The 25,710-nt window shown below is 42.6% G+C and overlaps 1 protein-coding gene across 1 annotated transcript in view; it reads left to right on the forward strand.

The window, feature by feature from the left end:
* Positions 1-24,809, forward strand: part of LOC120945290 (haloacid dehalogenase-like hydrolase domain-containing 5) — a 37,824-nt gene extending 13,015 nt beyond the window's left edge. The window contains exons 2-8 of the mRNA XM_040359351.1: positions 9,795-9,992; positions 13,926-14,038; positions 15,952-16,045; positions 17,301-17,334; positions 19,362-19,536; positions 23,384-23,572; positions 24,191-24,809. Coding sequence (XP_040215285.1) covers positions 9,795-9,992; positions 13,926-14,038; positions 15,952-16,045; positions 17,301-17,334; positions 19,362-19,536; positions 23,384-23,572; positions 24,191-24,596 — 1,209 coding nt within the window. The 3' untranslated portion in view covers positions 24,597-24,809. The remainder of the gene's footprint in view (positions 1-9,794; positions 9,993-13,925; positions 14,039-15,951; positions 16,046-17,300; positions 17,335-19,361; positions 19,537-23,383; positions 23,573-24,190) is intronic.
* The last annotated feature ends 901 nt before the right edge of the window (positions 24,810-25,710 follow it).

A 25,710-nucleotide genomic window follows, 5' to 3' on the forward strand; every position in this document is an offset into this window, starting at 1 on the left:
TTAGTGACTGGAAACGGTGAATGAGTCTTTTAATGAAACGCCCAATTAGGTGAATCAGTTTGTGTGAGATGATTGGTTATTAGTTCTGGGTGTAGTGTGGTTGGGACATGCTGGGAGATTTATATATTATTGGGCGCCGTGTTCTCTTACAAGCTGTCAGATATTCATACACATAAATGCCAAAAGGAAGAACATGGTGTACCTGCTGCCTGGAACCAGTTATAATCTGGATCCTTGTGGGTTTCTGCGGGCTGCAGCTGGCTGATCTGACCATATAGTTCCATTATCTCTTCAGCAATCTTTACAAAGTCTGTAGCCATCCTTCTTTTTTTATTGCGAGCAAAAAGGTAATTTCATGGGCGCAACGGCCTGATCATGCTGGTCGAAATAAGTTCAAAAGGTTGCCTTGTAAATTCTGGCTTGCTGATGGCTCTGTATATAGAGAATAATTCTGCATATCAATTAGAAAGTTAAAGAGTCACTAAAGGGAAAAAAAAAAGTTGCCTAAAATTAATGTCTGCAAGGTAGACAGACAGAATAGTGTAATGATTCTGTTAAAAAAACGAGTAAATACCTATTATATTCCTTCATCTATATCACCTCCGGCATTCTAGTTTCTGTTCGCTCATTCACTTCCTGGTTTGCGGCGCTCGTTCATGTAAGAACTACATTTCCCAGTATGCATTGCGGCACGCCCAGTAATTCACACCTCCTTGAAGTCTCTAACATGTAGAGAGCGTCCTGCCGCACAGATGTAGTTCCCAGGAGGGGGCGAGCACGTTACTGACCACTGAGGTAAAGCCTCCCTTCACAGTGGTGAGTAACAATCAAACAAGCAGGAAGTGAACAGAGAAGAAATAGAGCAACTTCTGAGCAAAAACGAACAATGAGGAATGGGGGGGGGAAAGGAATGTCTGCAGGTAAAGGATGCTTATTATGAAAAAAAATTTTTTTCCCTTTACAACCCCTTTAACAGTAAATTGTTGGAAGAAAAATTTACCTTCAGGCTCCTTTTCACACAGGTCTTCCCCCTTCTTCTTTATTTTTTTTCTTTCCTGTTTTTGAAGAGGAACAGACAGTAATCTATTCTAGTAATCTGGAGGATGTATACTGGCCATTAATAACTGGATAGGTTTGTCCTTTTCTGTTTTTACGCAGGTTTGCCATTGACTCTCAGTTTAATCAATTTATTAGAAGTCAGTTTTTATGATCTAGAACAGACCTGGGCAAACTACGGGCCGTATACGGCCCGGCGCACCTTTTAATCCGCCCCCCCCCCGCCGCCGCCGCTGCCACGTTAATCACCGCGGCGGGGAACATTACAGACAGCGTTCGTTTGAACAGCTGTTTTCCCCGCTGCGCATAGACACTCCCCCTTGGACGGATCTGTCCAATCGCGAGCAAGGGGGAGTCACATAGACACTCCCCCTTGCTCGCGATTGGACAGATCCCCGTGTCTATGCGCAGCGGGGAAAACGGCTGTTCAAACGAACGCTGTCTGTAATGTTCCCCGCTGCGGTGATAACAGTAGGCAGGGGCGGGAGGGGTCACTGTGCCCATCACACGCAGCCACTGTGCTAACACATGCAGACACTTGTGCCAACACACGCAGCCACTGTGCCACCATAAATTGTCGCCACTGTGAGAGCGCTGTAAATACATTTTAGCTTTGGTGTAGTCAAAATGATCCAGAAGCAGCAGCTCCCCTGAGACAGTGTGTGGCTGCTGCAGGGAATGTAAAGGAGCACCAATAACGGGGGGCAGGTGACATCACAGAATTCAGCCCCATTTTTATTTTGACACCTGCAAGGCAAAAGCCATAATGATCTAGTATGCACCGCATATTAGCTCATTATGAAATACTTGCCTCGGAACGAAGTAGGGAACTTACCTGGTCCATGCTGAGCCGAGCGTGTCTTCCGGGTATCGCCGCTCCAGCGCTGTGATTGGCTGGAGCTGCGATGACGTCGCATGCGCGCGGGAGATTTTGATTCCGGCATGGGTCGGCCCTTCAGCCGAGGATCCCCCCCTGCGCATGCGCCGCTGCAATCGGCGGTGCATTGCGAGGGGAATATCTCCTAAACCGTACAGGTTTAGGAGATATTCTTTATACCTACAGGTAAGCCTTATTATAGGCTTACCTGTAGGCAAAAGTCAAAGTGGGTTTACAACCTCTTTAAGAATGGGGGGAATATATGAGCAATCGGATTTAAACTGATCAGTTTTTATACATAGTCTGTCCTTCAGCCCCCCCCCCCCCCCCTTTTTTTTTCTTTCACTAAGGTGTGGATGATGCCCAGGTGAAAGGGGCATTAGATGGCTGCACATGAGTGCCTGAGAAAAATGGGCTATAGCAGGGGTGTCAAACTCCATTTCAACCCGGGCTTCATCATGGCTGCCCTTAAAGGGACGGTTGTATCTGAAAACCAGAGCCCTCCTTTACATCAGACATTGAGTCCCCAACCCTCCTTTACAATCAGTGTGGACACCCCCCCCCCCCCCCTTTACTTTGTACTGATGCTGGGAAGAAGCTTGGGTGGAGCTGAGACAAGGAGTGCAGGTTCTGTAGGAGGACCAGAGGAGGGCTGGAGTCAGCTGACAGTCTGCCGAATGCTGAGACCAGAGGAGGCAGAGATGAGGGGTGCTGCGGCTTTACAGAGAAGTGCAGGGTCTGTAGGACAAGTTCTGTCCTCTTCTGTCAACTGCTGAGACAAGGTGGGGGCTGAGATGAGAGGTTAGAGGGCAACATGAAATGGTCTGGGCTCGATTCGGGCCTTGTTTGACACGTGGGCTATAGTTTTCCTCATGGAGCACATTTCACACTGAGACCTGTAGTGATACTATATCATTTTATTTTTCTTAAAGGGGTTGTAAAGGTACAATATATATTTTTATTTTTTTATTTTAAAAGAAGTTTATTGAAGAGCAGTACAGTACAATTCAATGCCACCAGAACATTCTGGGGCGCAGTGAAAATCACACAGTACATATTAATTATTCGATATAGATTAATAATCGTCACTCAATATTAAATAGGTCATCCTACTCAACTATGTACTAAAAGATCTTAAAAAGGCAGGAAAACCTGATAAGTGCACGTAGTTCCAAAGTCCATCCCGACACCCCTAATGGGCACAAACTGTGTCGGGAGTCGACTTAAAGTGTTAGATTCAAAAAGTACACCGTTAAAAGCTGGACCGTACTCGTGGCTCTGGAGAAACTGAAATCCCCAGACCCACGTGAGAGTCCAATAGTGAGGATCATATTGTTAAATTCCAGTGGCTCAGTGTAACCAGGGATGATCCAACAATAATATCCAAAGCAGAAAATATCTCCCTTGGGTATGATACCACAGAAGAAACATTTCTCTAACTCAAGAGTTGTGAATTAAACTGACTGCTATCAAACAATGACGTAAAAAATAAATAACAACAAAACAATAAATAAGAATAAAAAAAAAAAAAAAAAAATAGTAGAGAAGGAAAAGAGAGATGAGAAAAGATAAATCATTGCCAGCTGCAGATTTCAAACACTCATGGAGGACCCCAAGATTCCCGGCTTAAGAGATTTTTCCACCCAAATGGCTTCCTTCACTTCCTTCAATTATTTTTTTTTGCTTTTTAAATGCCCTTATTTCTTCTGAGAAATCCTCACTTCCTGTTCTTCTGTCTGTAACTCCACACAGTAATGCAAGGCTTTCTCCCTGGTGTGGAGTGTCGTGCTCACCCCCTCTTTTGGACTACAGGAGAGTCGGGACGCTCTCTACGTTGCAGATAAAGGAGCTGTGTGTTAGTGGGCGTCCTGACTCTCCTGTAGTCCAAGGGAGGGGGCGAGCATGACACTCCAAACCAGGGAGAAAGCCTCACATTACTGTGTGGAGTTACAAACAGAAGAACAGGAAGTGAGGATTTCTCAGAAGAAATAAGGACATTTAAAAGCAAAATGGAAGGATGAGGTAAGTGAAGGAGGACTGCACTAAGGTAAAGGAAGATATTTAGGAAAAAAAATTACCTTTACAACCCCTTTAACTGTTACGGTTAATAAACTAAAAGCGCAGCATATGAGAACTGAAAATGATGAAAAGGAAGTTTCATTTTATAGCTACACGCAACTGACTTCCTGTTGGTAATCTCATTGGCTGCACAATCTCTCTGCTGCTACCTAAAAATACCCAATGACGTCAAACGGTGGTTTGAATAAAGCTAAACCTAAAATGGTAAGACAGTAAAAGATGAGAATCTTCAGTTACTTGCAGTTTTGGAGCTTCCCTGTGCATGCAATTAAATTAACAGCTTGCTGTGCATTTGATGGAGATGTTTCTATGGGAGGCAGGCTTTTTCCTTTTAATGCCACATAAAGGATCAATTACTTACAATTCATATTGGCTTATGTAAACTATACTTTGTTGGTGACGTTTTTGAAACCCCACCAAAAAGTATCTGCTGTATAATATGGCATTCCTAATTCATAGACCACTTTTTGCCAATCTTCCAGACCCCAAAAGAACTAAAACTGCCACCCTCTCCCAGTTATCAGACAGGGCAAACTGCTGACTGATATCATTGGCCTCCTACCCTCCTAAGCTGGCAGTTCTTGTTTAGCCATTGGGCTGAATGGCGATAAAACCCCAGATTCCTCCATTAACACAAACTAATATACAGTATATCTGAAATGCAGGGGTAACAAAAGGGGGTTTGGACCGGTTAGAACTCTCCCCCGACTGCTTTTTGTTTTCTTTGCCATGCTGCAATTCAGAAGCATCCTGTTTAAAGGAGAACCTGAAGCCAAATACTGTGTGGATTTGATTGTTGCGCATGTCCAGTCAATTGCGATTTTTCTCCTTCTCCTCCTAGTACTATGCATCAGAAGAAATCATTCCATGAAGATTTCCCTTTGCCATCTATTCCAGTGACAACTAAGAATAGGATTCAAAGAAATATTTTGGGGTTTCCCATCACCTTCTGAATCAAAGACGGTGGTCCTCAGAACAGATGGGGTGGATCTTGGCAGTGGGGGACATACAGAAATAAGATGGCAGACGTTCTTCCTTTACATAAGGAATATTTAAGGCATGTTTTTGTTATTGCAGTTAAAATATAAGTTACCCATGCATTTTATATTTTAGTAATCCATGACAACCCCCCTTTTTTATTTTAGCGTAAAGTTCATCATGCTTTTCTAAAACATTTGCGTTTTTAGGACTAGAACTGCACCAGTGATTTTGTCGAGCTACCACGGTACTAAAAATTGCTAGGAGTTGTCATCCATTTCAAAACTGATTGCACAAATGTGTCTTCATGGTGTAAGGCTCCATTCACACTAATGCTTTTTTTGATGCATTTTGCAGAAATGCGAGGAAATTTTTTTAACATGGTTTCCTATGGAACATGTTCACATCAATGCTTTTTTGTGCCTCTGCGTTTTTGAAAAGGGTCGGACTTTTTTTCCAGCAAAAAGCAGCGTTTTGCATGCAAATAGAATTCAATAGACCTGCATCCAAAACGCATTTTGCCGCAATTAGCGTTTTGCGTTTATTTTTTATTTTTTTCCCAACCTGTTTATAGCTGGTTGTTAAAGGAAATGTAAAAAAAAAAAAATTACTGGCTAAAAAAAAAAAACACGTCAAACGCAGCAAGCACCGCAAAAAGCATTGCAAAAACGCTAAAAAGCAACATGCATAAGTGTGAATCGAGCCTAAGCCAGGGGTCTCCAAACTTTTCAAACAAAGGGCCAGTTTATTGTCCTTCAGACTTTAGGAGGGCCGGATTGTGGCCAGCGGAGGTAGAAAATGTCCCGGGCCCAGCATTGGTGAGAATAAATATGGCCTCAGAGTTTGCAGTCAGTAAGATGAGGAGTGCCCCTATTAGGAGTAATTGTATCCCATCATTGGTATCGGTAAAATTAATTGTGCCCCTTGTTGGTGTCAGTGGGAAGAATAGTGCCTCATATCAGTGGGAGGAATAAAGCCCCAAGGGCCAGATAAAGGCCAGCAAAGCGCCACATCTGGCCCTCGGGTCGCAGTTTGGAGACCCCTGGTATAAGCTACACAAACAGGATGTGCAGGGAGTAATCGCACAAGATTGCACAGATACCCAGATCTGAAGCAATCCCCAATGTCTATGAATACACTCTTTTTAAAAAGTTAGTTATGTGATTTCTGTTCTCTCTTGCTGTTTATGAAGCTGAGCTTTAAAGCAAAGCTCCACACCAAAGGGGAAGTTCCGCTTCAGCCCCTGAAGATTTTACCCCCTTCCTGACCAGAGCACTTTTAAAATTTTTGTGTAAAGTGTTGCTTTAACTGGCAATTGCGCAGTTGTTCAATGCTGTACCCAAACAAAATTTGTGTGTGTGTGTTTTTTTTCACGTATAGAGGGGGGGGGGGGGGATTGTGCCAAACGGATCAGACTTTTGACTTTATTTTTTGGGACCATTGGCATTTGTACAACGATCGGTGCTATAAAAATGCACTGATTACTGTGTAAATGTCACTGGTAGGGAAGAGGTTAAGTGTTCTAACTGTGGGGATGAGGAGCCATATTGTTTTTCCTACTTTGCAGAAGAAACAATATGACTCCTCCCAAGCACAGGGATTTGTGTTGGCGACCGTGCCCGCCGGCCACGTGCAGTGGGTGTGTGCTCTCGCCCTCTGGTGGGTGATAACGGGTAAGATGTACCTGTATGGGATTTCGCCCACGAGAGCCAGTATATCTGTGTGACAGTCGGCAAGTGTGTGTGTTTTTTTTTTTTTTTTTCTTTCTTCAGCCACGGGTATGAATGAAGATAAATGTAATGGAAATCTTCATGTTCAGGGGCCCAAACATGTTTAGGTGTGGTGACACACAATTGTGAAAGGGCCCTCAGAGTTGTCCCCCCCCCCCTTTTTTTTTCCTTCCTTCTGCTTAAGAGGACTGCCAGTTCTTGGCTAAACATATAATTAATTGTGTCCTTTGGAAGGCGTCCTAATTGGCAGAATCTATAGCTTAGCCTTTGTCATGTCATGATCTTCTTCTCCTTTTGGGTGTATTGAACTTGTTTAACTTTTACATAAGTTTTTTTTTTATTTATTTTTTTCATCCTCTTAACCTGAAGGAATCCTAAATTATAGATCATTGAAGTGCCCACACTGTATTGGGGTATTCAGACTTGGACCCCTTTCACACTGGGGTGGTTTGCAGGCGCTATTGCGATAAAAATAGCGCATGCAAACCGACCTGCAACAGTGGCTGCTGTTTCTCCAGTGTGAAAGCCCCGAGGGCTTTCACCACACTGGACCGGTGTGCTAGCAGGACCGCTCAAAGTCCTGCTACCTGCATCTTTGGAGTGGTGTGCAGTGCCGGCCCAAGAAATGTTGCTGCCTGGGACCAAGAATGAAATGCTGCCCCCCCCCCCCCCCCGCTTTACCTTTGTTTTAGCTGTACTTTTCGGCCGGGAGCTTTGGTGGTGCGGTTACAGCGTGGCTCCCTCTCTGGTTGGTGCGGGTACAGCGTGGCTCTCTGGTTGGTGCGGGTACAGCGTGGCTCTCTCTGGCTTCCCCCAATATGAGCACAGTATTTTTTTTTCTTTTGAACCCCCCCCCCCCCCCCCCCCCCAGCAGAGTGCTTGCATGCTGGGGGCTTTAGCATGGTGTCTGTGGACACGCTGGGGCCACCACTCTTGAGGGACTACATTTTCCATGATGCCCCCAGTCCTCAGTCTTCTGATTGGCCACAGCAGAGGGCCAATTATGACGAGGAAAGCAGGAAGCAAGGCGGCGGCATGGCGAGTCCAATTAGAGCCGCTCTTTCTTCTAGCTCCGCCTGACAGAGAGGGGGAGGGGGCGATCGGGGGAGATATACAGTACAGACAGCCCGCGGTTCTCCTCTCCCTGTCACAGCGTCGCTGCCGAGTTCTCTGGTAAATGGAGCAGCGGCGCTGTGACAGGGAGAGGAGAGCTGCGGGCTGTGTCTGTACTGTATATCTCACCCGATCGCCCCCCTCCCCCTCTCTGTCACCGGGGCCGGCCACAGGCAGCTCTCCTCAGACCCACACTTCCCTCACGCAGGAGATGGAAGAGGTGGGCGGACCAATTGATTGGCGCGGAAGGCTGAGCGCTGTGAATGCCGGGGCGGCTGCAGTCTGACATCACTGGTTGCTAGGTGACGTTCGGCAAGCAATTTTAGCAACCAGTGCAAGAGACGGCGCAACGCCGACCAGCATGCGCTCCGCTCTCTGCTACGAGTCTCCTCCTCATAAAAATAAATTAAATAAAACATCTTGGCGGCCGGGATGCCGCCTGGAACCATGGTCCCATTGGGTCCCATGGTAGGGCCAGCCCTGGCGGTGTGTTTACCGCTCCTTCCCATTGAAAGCAATGCACCTCTACAGAGGCGCATTGCCAGCGGTATTAACCCTTTTTTGGCTGCTAGCGGTGGGTAAAACTGCACCGTTGGCGACCGAATACTGCCGCAATTCAGACGGTAAAGTGCCGCTAAAAATGGTGCCGCTTTACCACCACCGCACCTCCCACCCCAGTGTAAGGGGCCTAAAGCTCACATTTCAGTTGATTCCTCTTGAGTTGGAATTTGAGTCATGACCATCACCCACCCAGCTTGACGAAAATCAAAGAAGGCTTCATATTTAATTTGTAGCTAAATGCTTGTTATCCATTTTTACATGTTTGTGTCCATATGCTTACCCCAGGCCTTGTGGAAGATCTAACCCAATGGCCAAGGTCGTCTTTTGTTCTATGTACAGACTATGCAAGGATTGTTTGCTACTCTGTCAAGTGATTGTTTTACTCTTTTTCAAAATAACAATAGATTGAAACAGAAAAATCAAAGAAGCCGCGGGGGGGCTGAATTATAGCCCTAGTTAGTAAGGCTTAATCCAAAAATAATTTTTTGTTTGTGACCTGAGGAGCTACATGTAAGGGAGAACATTGTTTCCCATTATCCACTAGTCATTTCTGTTGAAGGTTACTTGCTATAATTCTTGACTCTTCTTACCTGAAACTTTGGTTGCATTGGACAGAGGAAGTCTAATTTTCATGCAAGGAGCTGATCTCAGCTGGAGATTGGGGGGGGGGGGGGGGGCAAATGATTGATTGAAATCTGCAGCAAGGAGGTTGGATCTGGTCCTTTTGTTGGCCAGGAGACTAAATGCAGACTGACCTTCTTTCTGAGATCTTTAATACTGAGCCTCAGTGTGGCCGTACTGCATGAAGATTAATGCCTGGCTCTTTATGAAGCTCGGTTTGACATTGTATTCTGACAGCTGATGTCCCTTCCTCAGCAAATATGTAGGCAGTCTTCCTTATGTCAGACTACATCGTCTAAATCTGAGATGCAGCATCAGTGCTTGACTGCTGTATGTGTAGCCAACCAAATGTACACCAACAGATTTATTGATCTGGAGAATACAAGAAATTGGAAGCGTTCCCTGTTTTGGTTAACTCTTCAATCTTCCTCCTTTTTTTTTTTTTTTTTTTTTTTTTTTCTCTCCTTGTTCTGGCTAAAAGCTGCTTGCAACACTAATTTGACCTTGAGGATTTGGCTTTGTGGAAGGGTTTTTATAGGGTGGGGGAGAGATTTTACCCTGAGAGCTGCTGCTGCTGAATATCAATGTCTAGCTTGTAACTTAGGTTTACTAAAGCATTCATGATGCCTAGAGACCCTCATGATGGAATAATATATGGGTTTGACAGTGCTCTATATGCCAAAGAGAATTGTATTTTTAATGTGGGTTCATCTATACTTTATGGTTTGATGTGCATAAATATTTGGTTAATCCATAATTTTTTATTTATTTTCTTCCAGCCGACGTTCGGACTTTTGTTTGACATTGATGGAGTGCTTGTCAGAGGGAAGACCCCGATTCCTGCCGCAAGAAAAGCCTTCCAGAAACTGGTGAATAACCATGGCCAGTTCTTGGTGCCAGTCGTCTTTGTCACAAATGCTGGAAACTGCCTTCGTCAGACCAAAGCTGACCAGCTATCCAATATACTTGGAGTGCCTGTGAGTATATCCACACACACACACACACACACACACACACACACACACACACACACACACACACACACACACACACACACACACACTCTGTATTCATCCATACTAGCTCGCGTGTGTCGAACACAAGGCCTGGGGGCAAAATCAGGCCCATCAGTCTATTTCACGTGGCCCTCACACCCAGGGCGCTGTTTCAGCTAGAATGTGATGGAACTCTGTTCCACCACCATCGTTTATCACCCTCCACTCCCCTCTCGCCACCGTTGCTTGTAAACACAGAAGCCTTGCAACAGCACCCACAGATCTCTGCCTGGCCTGCACTCATGGTGTGGACAAGGCAAATGCAGGTGTAGTGTGGGATGGAGCATCGTGTGTTAAACTGCACTGTGATCCCCTTCTGTGCCTGGATGCACAAATGCTGACCAATGACTGTTGGGTTCATGTATCTATTATTATTATTATTATTATTATTATCATTATCTTAGAAGAAAGGCCTGGATATATATTTTTTTTTTCTTGGATATAATTGTCACTATTAGAGGCAACGCAATGAAATTGTGTTGGCGCCCCGGTCCTAGAACATTCACCAAACTGGAGTAAACTAACTAACTATGACATATGTTGCCATTGTAAAACCTCACTTTCACTGTGTGAACATTCTTCAGGAACAAAGTTCAGCTTTATGGTGCAGTAAAACGTTTTCTTTTGTGTGGAAGGCAGGCTCAAGGCTCACATTTGGGGGGGGGGGGGGGGGGGGGATTTTCTGAAACTAAGATGCAAATGTACTGTTTGTTTCAGTGCATTTGTCCTATTTAAATGAAATTTGTTGGTAAGAGATGCCTACAGGCTGCCATTGTTGATCTGTTGGAAAATGCTTGTTGCCAAGCTGGCATGTTGGTGTAATTGCTTCAAATTCTTTCTGAGTTCCTGATCTAAGTCCTGTAGCTATATTTATGACTTATTTGCTGTAGGTTTTGGCTTAATGTGTATTGAAATTGGAGGTTTGGCATTCCAGACAGGCATTTTTAATTTTTTTTCCAGCTAGTAGGGTTGCACCGATACTAGTATCTGTGCCAATACCGAGCATTTGCATGAGTACTTGTGCAAATAATAAAATGGGGGGTGTAGTGGCGCTTGCAACTGAAATCACTAAATAATAAATACACTATTTGAAAGGGGAAATAGTGCAAAATAAACTCCGCCTCCTGGCGATGGTAAAAATGTGTATCACTCTAAACCGGAATACCATCCAACAAAAATGACATAATGTGGAAGATATTGAGAGTGAGCAAATAATGAAATAGGTGTGACCAACGTGCCAATGACAGCACAATGGTCCTAATTAATGGCAAACTTCAAATCCTAAGCATAAATCAATTCCTACAAATCCAAATAAATAATGTGATAGTCCATAAAGTGCTTCATCCACAAATAGTGCAGTGTGCAAATATGCAAAAAAATATCCGGTGACTGAATGTCCAAAAATATATATAATAAATAAAAAAGTGAATATTTCAGTTTATAGAAACAATCCAATATATGTGCTGTAGTGAAAAAATAAAAAAATATATAACAAATATAGTCCACACAGGGATCCCTAGAGACAACTGTCAGAGGGTCCCAATGAAAACTTATAAAATATAATTTCCGTGTCCAGTGCACGTGCAAGAGTGAAGAAAACTAAATTCCAGTGGCCAGTTCAATTAATGTAATTCTAAAGTGCATCTGTGCTCTAGTTGCTGTAACATGCAGAGTGCTGTGGTTGCAATCAGCCCGACTCTCCACGGTGACCAGGGATATATGTGCTAGCCCCTTACCTCAGGGAGGCTATAAATAGCCTAAATGAATGGTTCCCAATAGTGTCTTCCACAGTCAGCCGATAGATCCACTCCAATGAACTCACAGGCTCAGCGCGATGATTCCCAAAATAAAGCACAGGGATGCCTCCATAGTGTACGATTATTACAAAATTTAATGAAAAAAAAGTAAACACTTACAAGCAAATGCTGTAAGAACAGCATGTAAAGTAGCTGGTGCGTATTCCTGTGTCCCCGCTCTGCGGCCGCGAGCGGGTGACGTCACCAACAGCCCTCCAACGTCCTTATGTCATTTTTGTTGGATGGTATTCCGGTTTAGAGTGATACACATTTTTACCATCGCCAGGAGGCAGAGTTTATTTTGCACTATTTATCCTTTCAAATAGTGTATTTATTATTTAGAGATTTCAGTTGCAAGCGCCACTACACCCCCCATTTTATTATCTGTTACCAGTGTGTGAGCACTATTAGTAGTGGCTGCTGCTTATTTATTTGATCTGTTCTTGTCCTGCCTTGGTTAGGTTGGTTTTGCGCATTAGTTCCCCCCATATTTCATACTTGTGCAAATGCTTTTGATACCTGGACAGTCGGCTGATCGGCGGGAGCTACAATCACCGATCTCCCTGTGTGGCATTCAATAAAGTGCTTGACATCCGCAGGGTTGATAAGAAACCTTTGTAATATTTTTAAAATAAAGTGCAATTTGTAAAAATTAAACACACACTGTCCACATATTAGTATCGTACTTTTACTCGATCTTAAAGTGGTGTCGGTGCAACCCTATCGGATAGTATTCAGCAATGGCAGCTCCCAGGCACTCTTCCATATTCAGATCTTAAAGTGGCCATATGTAGGGTGGAGCCTGTCTGCAAGCTGGATTTAAGTTGTCGGACACCATATCTTATTTCTGAAATACCCTCAGGCAACGGATTCCTGTTGCTTTGAGTTCCTTTCAATTTCAAATGGCACCCCAATGCACTAATTAAAGGAGAAGTATGGGAATGCAAAAATGTGTAGTACATGTTATGCTCATACCTGCATTGCACCCCCCCCCCCTCCTTTTTTAGTTTTTGTGGAATTGTCTAGAATCGGTCTGAAATGGTTCTAATGTTTCCAGGGGATGGACACGGTTCCACAATCCAGCCTCTACTTCACTCCCTCCCTCCTGGAGGACATGTGGGTGTGCTTGATGAAGAGGTACACACCCAGGCTGCTATCTAGACCGAGCACGTTCTTCATGTGTCTATTTCCATGGCAGCATGTCCCCAGCTAAAACCCGGAAGCGGAGAGTGTGATACAAGTGAAGTCTCCTCACCTTTCCCTGGCTGTAATCTGCAAGATTCAAACACTTCTCCCCTGGGCTTTGTTTCAGTGTCCTCTGCATCCCCCCCCCCCCATTTAAAGTCTGTATCATCATCATCATCATCATCATCATCATCATCATCCACTCCAGCTGATTGGGGGAGGCACTGAACACTTATGTCCAGCAATGCAATGAACACAGGTAAGCTCCTCTATACATAGCAGTGTGTTGTATCAGAGGAGACATAAGAGCATAGCGACCAGTGTCCTTCATCTGGAAGGAACACAGTGGTATGTGTAGAGAGCATATCCAGGGAGACTGACGACTCCCCCCGCATCTAAAGTGACCCCAATTATGTCCACAGAGTCTCCTTTATTTATCCTTCTGCCACTGATGTCATCCCTATCCCCCCCCTCATCAACTGTACTCCTATACAGTGTCAAACCAGCATATGTACATGGAAGGCTCCATGACCTCAATCGCATGGAACAATCTGAATAGGAGTTAATATTGTGATTTTATTTGCTAATTGTTTTACAATGAATGCAGGCAATGCTGACAAAAAACAGCGCTGTATTTTACTTTAAAAATTTATTTGCATTATAATTTTATCCTATGTGCATTACACACCACACAAGTCCTAAACCCAGTCTTAAACTTTCATAATTTAAACCATTTTAACATTGTTTCTCTGTGCTCAGAAATTTTGTGTGAGTTCAGGAGGGGGCTCTTGTTGCTCTGAGACTGAAATCTGTATACAGTGAGTAAATGTATCCTGATATTCTAATAACCCCTCTTCTCTTCCTCTTCCATCAGATCTCACAGGACCAAGTGATGATGTCACACAGTCCACTGCGTATCTTCAGACAGTATCACAATAAGTGCGTCTTGGTATCTGGACAAGGCCCAGTTCTAGATATAGCAAAGTAGTATCCTTTCTATGACATCGCTTCCTACCATTTCTGCTGACATTTCTTATTTTGCTTAATTCTTTGTAAATATTGGCTAATATGGAGTTCCTGAGCTGTCCATACACCTGCAGATAGGCTCAAGTAGACCTTTTTCTTGGTGACCCTGCAAGAGAGTTCTGTCTGGTGCCCTCCACAGTCTGAGAACCGCAAATACGTGCTGATATTTTTGTTTTGGGGTGTATATGATGCTTAATGTGATCGTAAAGACTGCTTTGTGATAAGGCTTACCTGTAGGTAAAATGAATATCTCCTAAACGTGCATCATTTAGGAGATGTTCACCCTGGACGCAGCCAGTGATGTCACAGGCGCATTCGCTCCAGAGGCCCGGTATACTATGCTGGACCTTCAGAGAACCATGCTGTAACCGAGGGCTTCCACGCACATGTGCCGGAGTCGGCATAAATGGGAAGCCCAAAATTGAATGCATTGTTTATGGAACCATGAGTAAAGATCAGTAATTTGAGTACAGAGCCATAAAACAAAAATAGAAAACTTTACATTTTGATTTCAGTAACTTATGTACACACGCATGTTTACATGAGTATAAATTGCAACACTGAAGCAGAATTTGACATGCCTCTGCTCCTTTACATGCCTATACTCAACATTACGTGTGTCTTTATAGTGTGTGGTGTGTGTGTGTGTGTGTGTTTGTTTTTTATTTATTGACTTTCTGTGAACAAGATTCTGAGTAAACAGTAAATTATGACGCCTGTGTGGCCAGGTAATTTTTCATATTCGGTATTCTGTATGTTGTGCCCTCAATAATGGTTTGTAGTTATTACACAATTCCTTGTCGCTTATTTTCCTGTTTTGATATATATTTTATTTTCATTTACACCAAGTTTGTAAATACAGTCAAGTTCAAAGTCGCACAAGAGGGTTCCAGTGGAAAGTTCAAGATTTTTAACTTGGTAAATAATTGAACAAATGACAAGTAAACCCAGTTAACGTAGAATATGCTGGTACATGCCCAAGGCGGTAAATTTTATAGATCTAAAAGAAAGTGCTAGGCCTAGTAAATATTTACCTTAAGTTGACCATATATGGCAGCACTATAACTGGGGAGATATATACACACACTTTCTTTTATTTTATGTATACCGTATAAGCCAGGGTTTTTCAGCACTTTTTTTTTTTTTTTGTGTGTGTGCTGAAAATGCGCCCCCCCCCCCCCCCCCCCAGCTTATACTCGAGTCATCTTTTTTGCACCTAATCTCCCGGACTTTGGGGACCAGGTACTTGGCTCCCTTGGCACACATATAGCCCCACTCTTCCTCTACAAGTGTGCAAAGTTTGCTGTCCTACGGCCGTGGAGCACACTTTTTTTTTTTTTTTTTTTTTTTTTTCCCCTTCTTTATACTCCCATGTTAAACGCAAGTCTAGGCATTGACACAGTGAGGCATGCAGATGGACACCCTAGGCTTATACTCGAGTCAATCCTTCTTTTTATTTTTTTTGTGGTAAAACTGGGTGCCTCTGCTTATACTCGAGTATATACGGTATATGGGAAGTTTCTGTTGAAGCATCCCGCATGGTTGCCTGGTCTGCTCCCTAAACCCTACTATTGTTCACTCGGTAATAAGAGGTCTCGATCAGACAATGGGGATAGGGCAAAGTCGCAACCTTGGTGGTTTGAATTGGGGGGGGGGGTGGTGGGAATGAAGCTGTGTGTGTGTGAGATATAATAATTTTTTTTGGGCCCAAATGAAATGAGAGATGCACATAACATAATGTATAGCATCATCCTGAACATGTGTATTGTACTTCTGTCTTGTATCTAATGTTCCACATTCATCTTGGGTATATGCAAGTTTGTGTGTGGGTGTTTTTTTTGCTGTTGTTATTTTTTCTTTAACAAAGAAATCAGTTTAGGATTTTCAAATCCTATTACCGTTGACTCTGTGTGTGAGTCCTATCCATTCCTTGACATGGTGGACCACAAGAGAAGACCTACAATTTTGGTAAGTATTAATCTCTTTATGTTTATGTAGTTTGCTAGGTTGGAAAATTCTATCAGTTTTCATCAGCTTGAAGTGTATATAGCCCTAACACGTGCGCTCTATCGGTGATCTCCAAACTGGCCCTTTTTTGTTTACTTTTATCCAGCCCACAGGCCACTGCTCTTATCAATGGTATGGGGCACCTATTCCTTCATCTATTGGGCACCGGAGCTAGTGTGTATCTATAATCCCACTTGCCACCGAGATTGTCTATTCCCACTGGCACTGGGCTCTTTCTTCTCCCCACTGATCAGTCCAGCCCCCCTAAAGTCTAAAGGACAGTAAACTGGACCTTGGTTTAGAGCAGGGGGCTCTAAACTTTCTAAACAATTGCTGAGGATTACAGAATGCCTCTTCCTATCTTGGGGGGAGGGGGGGTCCTAGGGTGACAACACTGCTCCTTCATATAGTACAGTGACTGAGTGTTGTCATTCTAGGTCAACACTCTCCCAAGTTTGTTGTAAAAGAATCATATTTTTTACCCAATGTAAAAAAATCTTTCTTTGTTATGAAAGCACATTAAATACTGGCTAGTCTAAGTACTAATAGTTTTGATAAACAAGTTTTAATGGGAGTCTCTGCTCATATATAGTGCATTGTGACCTGTGTATTGGTTGCAATTCAATGCCGTGTTCTGTGTCACTGTGACACACTGATATCACCAGCTGGAGGGACGGATCTGCAAACTGCTTTAACGATCCCATCCAGTGACATTTTACTTTAGCTCTTGAAGCAACTCGTATTTAAAAGGTTAGTGATAAAAATGCCCATGCTCTATAACTCATACAGATGAGTGACTTTTTTTTAGGCTAGCATCATTAAAGATTTGCCCTGGTAACTGAAGATTGCACCATATAAATTCTAATGGGTCACAGTGTTCCAGTTCTTCTTAGCACTTGGATTGTTTAGTCTGTCAGCAGAACAAAGAATTATGGGTGTCAATCTTTGATATTTGAAGTAGAAGCTAAAGCCGGGCTAAATGCTCGCTAAAGTTGCAAAAAGTGTTGCAAGACAAGTTTTGTTTGCATTGCCTGTGTGCTGTTTAGGGACAGCTGTAGTAACTCTTGGTGGATTGACTCATGCCAAACTGGAAGTTTTCTTTTTTTTTTTTTTTTTTTTTAAGCCCATGTGTTTTGAGGGACAGGGAGCTTGCAGAAAGCTATTTGGGTAACTACAAATATATTCAAGTGCCTTAACTTTTTTTTTTTTCTTACAGCCATCAACTGCTGTGGATCTGCCAAAAATAGATGGTAATTATTATTCTGCTTATGCCGCGTGTTTTATTATGTGAGGCTTTGTCTCATCGCTAAGATCCCGACACATTTTAGGCACCTGTAATGCAGATAATTAGAGAATTCAAGTTTTTACAAACCTTTAACACAAACATAATATTTTAAAGGGTATGTAATTTTTTTTATATATATATATATATATATATATATATATATATATATATATATATATATATATATATATATATATATATATAATATATATACTTGCCTCCACTGTGCAGCTCGTTTTGCACAGAGTGTCCCCGAACCTGGTCTTCTGGGGTCCCTTGGCGGCTGTCTCGGCTCCCCCTCACAAGAACTCATCACCTTCATGCAAGCTTGCATGGTGATGAGTTCTTGCGGGCGCGCTCCTGTGATACAGCCGGCGGCCATAGCCGCTAACTGTATCACTCGGCCCCGCTGTACAGCGCGCTACGTCACTGGATGTGATTGACAGCAGCGCCAGCCAATGGCTGCTCTGCTTTCAATCAACCAATGAATAAGCTGAGAAGCCTGGCCGAGAAGCAAGCGTGTTCACGGCGCGGGACTTTCAAGGGGTCAGGTAAGTAAACGGGGGGGGGGGGGGGGGGGCCCTAATCCGCAGATGTTTGTTCACCTTAATGCATTAAGGTGAGACAACTTTTACCTTTTACAACTCCTTTAAAGTGGATGTGAACCCTCCATACACCCAGTGAAGTGAACAGCCTCAGATGATACAGAGATTAACTAAATCTCCCTACATAAGTTTTACATACATATCTGCTGTCTTCACATTTATATACTGTTTAGAAAGTTCAAATCCTGTTAAAACTTTCTCTTCCTGTTTTAACACAGTGTTATGTCTGGGCATATAGCTAACATTGCTGATTGGCAGGCTCACATCATAGGCAGAGACTTTTAGAGGTGTTTTGTAATGGGGCCAGCTCCCTGTTAATCTATTTTAGTAGCTTCCCCTGACAGAAATTTCAGGCTATTTTTATTTATTTATTTTTTTATCTGATGTGTCAGAATTTGGCGCGTTATCAGGCTGATAACAGAGGAATGGTTCAGGAGAGAGCTATGGGACATAGGCCTTTTAAAGAGAGATGACAAAATACTTCAGATATATGTGCCCAGCTAAAATTTCATGAACTGGGTTTACATCAATTATACAACAAATTATATTCTTGTTTTCCTTATTCCACAACACTTCTATTTTCATGTCCTTCCACTCTGAAGACCTGTTTCCAGCAAGAATATTGCTGTAAGCCTTGTGCACATGTGGCAGCTTCTGTGTGTTGAGTACTTAAAATTGACTATACGTGCATGCATGGGTAAATGCAGAAGCCGATGGTGTTTACCTGAGCACAGCTGCATACCTACATTTGATTGTCTTGGTGTCTGTATATGGCACATGGGGATTTTATGCCTCTGCACACAGGAGCTGTTAAGTGTCTGTGAGTACAAGGCATTATGTTTTTGAAGGTTGAAATACTTCAGAAGGGTTTTCATACTTTCAGTTGACTTTTTTTAAAATCTGAGTTTTTATTCACTTGCATAGTGACCGTTATTGGATGACCATGTAACCCAATTCAAAGGCCAACATAGCTGTCGCCATTATTTGACCTATAATTGTAAATGCTGAATAGTTGGCCAGTCTGTTCATGTATGCTGGGATTGCTATGAATGAACAATTTTACATTTGTACACCTGCAAATGTCTAATGTGATCATAGAGAAAACCTATCTGGTAGTAAGCAATCAAGGTTATAGATAAGGCATATGTAATTGGTGGACCTCCAACCTTTGCAAAACTACAAGTCCCATCATGCCTCTGCCTTTGGGTGTCATGCTTGTGGCTGTCAGTCTTGCAATGCCTCATGGGACTTGTAGTTCTGCAACAGCTGGAGGTCTGCTAATTGCATATCCCTGTTATAGATAAAGGGGGGGGGGGGGGAATGCAAAATCCAGAAAGTAGTAGTAATTCTGTAGCCAGTGCTATAAGCTGCTGTTCTTGTTTTACAGCTGTAATTCTGTTTGGGGAACCCATCCGATGGGAAACGAATCTTCAGATAATTACAGATGTATTGCTGACAGAGGGTCATCCTGCAAGCCCCCATCGACTCTCCAGTTACCCTCATATTCCATTGCTGGCATGTAATATGGATTTGATGTGGATGGCGGAGGCCCGTTCACCACGGTAGGAACAAACATTTGTGGTGTGTGTGTGTGTGTGTGTGTGTGTGTGTTCGTGCAATAAGTGTCAAAAGGGCTTACATGGAGGATAATATAAGACTGTTAGGTAGATTCACAAAGAGTTAGGCCGGCTTATCAGTAGATAAGCCGGCCTAACTCAGAATCTACGCCGGCGTTTGTTTAAGCGTATGCTCAAACAGAGATACGCTTAACCATATCTAAGATACGACGGCTTGCGCCGTCATATCTTAGATTGCAATTTTTCGGATGGCCGCTAGGTGGCGCTTCCATTGCGGCCTGCGTAGAATATGTAAATGAGCTTCTACGTCAATTCACGAACGTACGCCCGCCCCCGCAGTCGCTTTACGCCATTTCCGTAAGGCCTTAGGCGGCCTACAGTTATTCCTCCTATGAGGTGGAATAACAATGTTAAAGTATGGCCGCCGTTCCCGCCATGAGGTTCGAATTTTTTACGTAGTTTGCGTAAGTCGTCCGCGAATCGGGAGTTGCGTCGTCCACGTCAAAATCAATAGGCCCGTACGGCGTACTTAGCCACAATGTGCCCTGAGAAATGTAGGCGCCCGGCGCATGCGCAGTGAAAAAAAACCTGAGGTCAAGCCTCATTTCCATACAACACGCCCCCCTCCAACCAATTTGAATTAGGCGCCTCGTTTTAGGCTACACCGCCGTAGATTAGCAGGTAAGTTGATTTAGAATCATTACTAGCCTAACTAATTTACGGCGGGGTAGCCCAAAAAGGCTAAGCTACACCGCCGCAAGTTTAATCCTATCTACCTGAATCTACCTATTAGTGTGTGGGTTGTTTTTTTTTTTTTTTTTTGGTGTGGATCCATAGCTGCTATTCAGTCCGATAGCACTTTTTAAATCTGCCCACTGCTGTGTGCCGCCAATCAAAAGTAAAGTAGATCTGATGCGTTACCATCTCTATTCCCCATCAGGCTTCGTCCTCCCAATGTAAAGTGATTTCCCAAATATGGGCATTGCAATATTTTGGGTAGTGACATCACCTTTTGTTTACATTTTGGCTTTGACAAGACTCCCCAGCTGAATGGGCCTGTGGATAAAGCCCTTTGTGGGGAAACTTGCATACATGACAGCTTCTCAGAACGGTCACCACATGCTGTATGGGCATACCCTCCTGTATGCCAGCTCTGTGTTCTTCGTTATCACCGGATTCCTAATCTGAGAACTGGTGGTAATTCTTTAAGAATCTGACCACTAAAAGAACCTGTCTCTTTGGCAGTGGCATAGTAAAAACGGCCTGAATTTGCCGCATGTCGGTAGTTTTATTGACTCTGCTGCAAATGCTTGCCACTATTTTGCTTGGTGAAGTGCAGGCACCTTGCTGTACCTACAAATACCTGTAGCTGTCTCTGCGTAATTTTGTGACGTTGATCCTGCATTCTTAGTCCACGCTGTATACAGCCCTCTATCAAAGTTGACATTAAAGGAGGAGTTCACTTAAAAAAAAAAAAAAAAAATTAATTCCTGTAAAGCATTGCACCAGCGATCAACAGATCTGTCGTATGTGTGCCCGTACGTAGCGCAGTTGTAGTTCATTCACATTCAGCTGTGAGACTGAATGACGCGGCTGTGTGCTGCAGACTCTGTCTGCCGGCGGCCTGCGATCGCCTATTGGAGGCAGAACGGGGAGCCTTTGGTGATTTCCCAATTCTGACAGGTGCTATGACAGGGATCTAATGTTCCCAGTGATCTCTCATGTCCCTGGCAGCCCATCAGCCAATCCCCCCCCCCCCCCTCCTTACAATTGGAACACGCTGAGGGAACACATTTAACCCCTTTGATCACCCCCTAGTGTTAACCCCTTTCTCTACCAGTGACATTTGCCCAGTAATCGGTGGCTATTTATAGCACTGATCGCTGTGTAAATGTCGGTGGTCCCCAAAAAGTGTCCGATCTGTCTAACGCTATGTTGCAGTCCCGCTAAAAATCTCCACCATTACTAGTAAAAAATGAGACTGCCATAAATCTATCCCCTATTTTGTAGATGCTATAACATCTGCGCAAACCAGTTAATATACAACTACTGCGATACTTTTGTTTAAATAAAAAAAAAAAAAAAAAACGGCCTAAACTGATGAATACTTTTGAAAGGGGGGAAAAATTTTTTTTTTTTTTTGTTTTTTATAGTGCAAAAAATAACCGCAGAGGTGATCGAATAACAACAAAAGAAAGCTCTTTGTGGGGGGAAAAAAGGACATGCATGTTTGGGTACAAGGTCACACGACAGCAATTGTCACTTAAAGCGGGGGTTCTCCCTAAAAAATTTTTTTTTTTTCTAGCATGTCATTCAGCATACTAGCGCGAGCTATAGTATGCCTTTATATTTTTTTTTGGGGCGCCGTACTCACTGTTTAATCGCGTAGTAAAGTTTCAGACTCCCGGCGGGGAATGGGCGTTCCTATGCAGAGGGCTCGTGATTGACGGCCGGCTATGGCGCGTCACGCTTCACGAAAATAGCCGAAATAGGAGTTTGTTCTTCACGGCGCCTGCGCAGTCAGCTCCGATGTCTGTGCGCAGGCACCGTATAGCGCCGTGAAGAGCCGAGACCTACTCCGGCTATTTTGAATGGCATGCTAGAAACTTGTTTTTTAGGGTGAAACACCGCTTTAAAGCAACGCAGTGCCTTATTGCAAAAAAATGGCCTGGCCATAAACTGGGCAAATCCTTCCGGGATGAAGCGGTGAATCATGACATGGGGTAGGGTTTTATATGAACCTGGAGTGAGAAAAAGCCCTGCCTACAATCCTACAGCAGGATCCTTTAGTTTAAAAAAACAAATAAAGGCGTTTTTTTAGGTGACCAGTTCCAACCTTTGCAGACACATCGAGGTACCTTCAGCCTCCCTACACTATTTTATGCAATTTGACCGAAAGGTTCATGTTAAAGGATGTTTTTATAAGGGGAAGTAAGAAAACTTGCAAATGCAGACAGTATAAATAGTCCAAATGAAAGGTTTGTAGTGATCCAAGTATCACAAAAAAAAGTTTTAAAATCTTGTCGTAAAATTTTTTGTATAGTCAGAATTCAAATCTGAATTTCAAATGCGTTTCTGGAAGAATGGTCAAACATTCCCATAGACACACTCCTAAACCTTGTGGCCAGCCTTCCCAGAAGAGTTTAAAGCTGCAGAAGGTGGGCCAACTCAATATTGAAACCTATGGACTAAGCCTAGGGGTCACACTGAATGCAGGTTTGAAATTGTGAATTTGCATGACAGGAGATTGTGGGGGGAAAAAACACCAGTTTAAAACCTTGTCATCAAAATTTTGTATAGTCAGAATTCAAATATGAGAGGGGGGGGGGGGGCAGGGTTATTCTTGGCATTGTGAATGGCATCCAGTATCCTAGTATGGCACAATGGAATAATTAAACCTGAAGTTTAGGTATTTTTATTGCAGTTGCATTGGTGCAGCTTGGGCCATTTTAATGAATGAATATTGCATAACTGACCGATCCAAAGCTCTACTACTCCATAGATCCTTTGGCTCCCATGGAGAAGGTCTGGGGATCAGACAAACCAGTATAAGCATACAACATATGGTGGGAAGGGAATTAAAATTGTTTGGAGGGCTTTTTGATTAATTTAGTCCCGTCTCTCCTTAACCCAGTTATGGTTACACTGTCTGTGTTTAATGTAGTGACTGCTCCCTCTAGTGTCACATTGCAATACATCAGCCTGCAGCTGGAAATCAGTGCTGGTTTTAATTGTATTCAACATTTTCTAATATACTGTCACATTGGGACAACCGAATGGCCAAACTAATTTTTTAATTGCATTTTTTTATTTATTTTTTGTGTGTTTTCAGGTTTGGGCATGGAATGTTTATGGTTTGTCTTGAAAGCATTTATAAGAAGATTACAGGAAAGGAGCTGAAGTATGAGGCCTTAATGGGCAAGCCAAGTGAAGTGACTTACCACTATGCAGAATACCTCATCCGGACCAAAGCAGCAGAGATGCAGTGGAATAAGCCTGTCCAAACACTCTATGCTGTTGGGTAATGCTCTTATTTATAGCTATTGTAGGTGCAGTAATTTTGTGTGTGTGTGTGATTTTTATATATATATATATATATATATATATATATATATATATATATATATATATATATATATATATATATATATATACATTTTTGTTTTATTATAATATATAAATATTCCCTAAGGCCTCATTTCACATGGTCATAAAACGGCCGTAAAAATGCTACGGATCATTGGGCAAGGAGCAAGTTCCCACATGATCAGTAAATGGTGTGTGGGTGTCCTTCTCCTTTTTTTTTTTTTTTTTTTTTCTTCATATTCTCACACTTATTCTTAGTTTAGTGTTGTGCTGCAGCCCCTCCATTAGTTAGATTTTGACTTTCCTGTACAAGTTACACTACAGGAAGTGAGGGAGCACGCAGACAATATGTGGCAAAGGCTGCAACTTTTTCCCACCCAGTCTAAAACGCAAAGAAGAAAAATTGTTTTTTTTTTTTTTTTTTTTTTTAAACCTGGTAACTCAAAAATGCAGGTTTAGCATACTGTATTTTGGTAAAGGACAACTTTGCTACTTCGGTCAGTATACATCTTTTGGGTAATGTGTGACATTTTTTGTTTTTTCCTTTTTACAGGGATAACCTAATGACTGATATCTATGGTGCTAATCACTACAACCGCTATCTTCAGGAGAGAAATTCTAGGAAAGGCTCAAAGACATTGGTGCAGACCGGCTCTGGAGCCCGAGTGACAACCGTTTCTCAGGATGTGGAGGCAACATGGGAAAGTGAGCTGTCCTGTCCCAGTGCCACCCACTGTAAGTCTGTTCTGGTTTGCACTGGGATCTACAACCCTCACGCTGAAGTGCCTGCTGACCCCACACAGTCAGTTACTGAAACGGTATTTCATGGCCACCGGGATTTCAGGATTGACCCAGCCTTGGTAGAACCTGGCCATGTTGTTCCTGATGTTAATGCTGCAGTTGACCTGATCTTCCAACTAGAAAAGTTTTTGCCAACCGGTGATAACGGGACAAGCTAGAGATTTTTATATAATAGTAATTATAATAATATATGTAAAACACTATCAGGATATTCTCATCTAACCTCAAACACTTTTTTTTTTTCTTTTTTCCTTTTTATATATATTTGTTTTAGTTTTACTGCACTTTACTGTTCGCCCTATCATATTTTTTATTTTATTTTTTCCTTTCATCTTTAAAGCCTTTAAAATGGTGTGCTTTTAACATTGGTTTTAAATGTTTTATCCTATATTTATATTTTATATTTCATTTGAAAAAAAAGGTGTGACTGAAAACTTTTTTTTTTTTTTGCCAAGTCAAAGTAGCTTTCCTCCTTTTAACTTGTGGAGTTTGACTTTTTCATATTTTTGTTTATAAACTTTTTTTATTTTTTAAGCATAAATTGCTCACCTGGTGCCTATTAACCAATCCATGACCACCTTTGTACCATCAAAAAAGCGGCATTTAAATGTCTTCTCATTAAAACAAAATATTTGATTATATTATTATCTGAAACAAGAAGAGGACAGAAGTTCAGATGCCACTGGCTGCATGCTCATTTTAAGTCTCCCTAGATGCTGAAATCTGGATGACTGCCACTTTTAAAAATGGGTCATCAATGTCAACTCCCAGGGTTGTGTGGTGTTTGTGGTGTGTTTTGTCTTCTTTACAATTTAACATTATAAATGGTATCAGAAAGCACTCAATATTTTTCGTAATGTCTAAGCATTTGGTCTTGCAATCTCTGCTGAAGGGGAGGATCAGCCAGTGGTATTCAGCAGAGGTTACATGATCAAAAACCCAGATGGCTTTAGTCATGCGAACACCTCAAACGGTTTTCTTGAGCGGTGGTTCTGCAGCCAAGCTTGGCATTCTGTGCCTTTTTTTGCTACTGTTTTGCTATGCAAGTTTAGAGGTACATGACCATTTTCTTAGAAAGTGCTGCGAGACTAAACCACTTTTGGAATTTGGTAGCATCTATTAGAGATCAGTTGCACATGACTGAAACCTTTCGATTATGAGGCATTGATCGTTGCTACATGCAAGTGACTTTAGAAGTACTGAACATATCCTGTATAGCTTTAGACTAATGAGGTGACTACCAGCAATGGTTAAATCTCCGTAGCAAAAGAC

This window comes from Rana temporaria, chromosome 7 (genome assembly GCF_905171775.1).
Source record: "Rana temporaria chromosome 7, aRanTem1.1, whole genome shotgun sequence".
Lineage (NCBI taxonomy): Eukaryota > Metazoa > Chordata > Amphibia > Anura > Ranidae > Rana > Rana temporaria.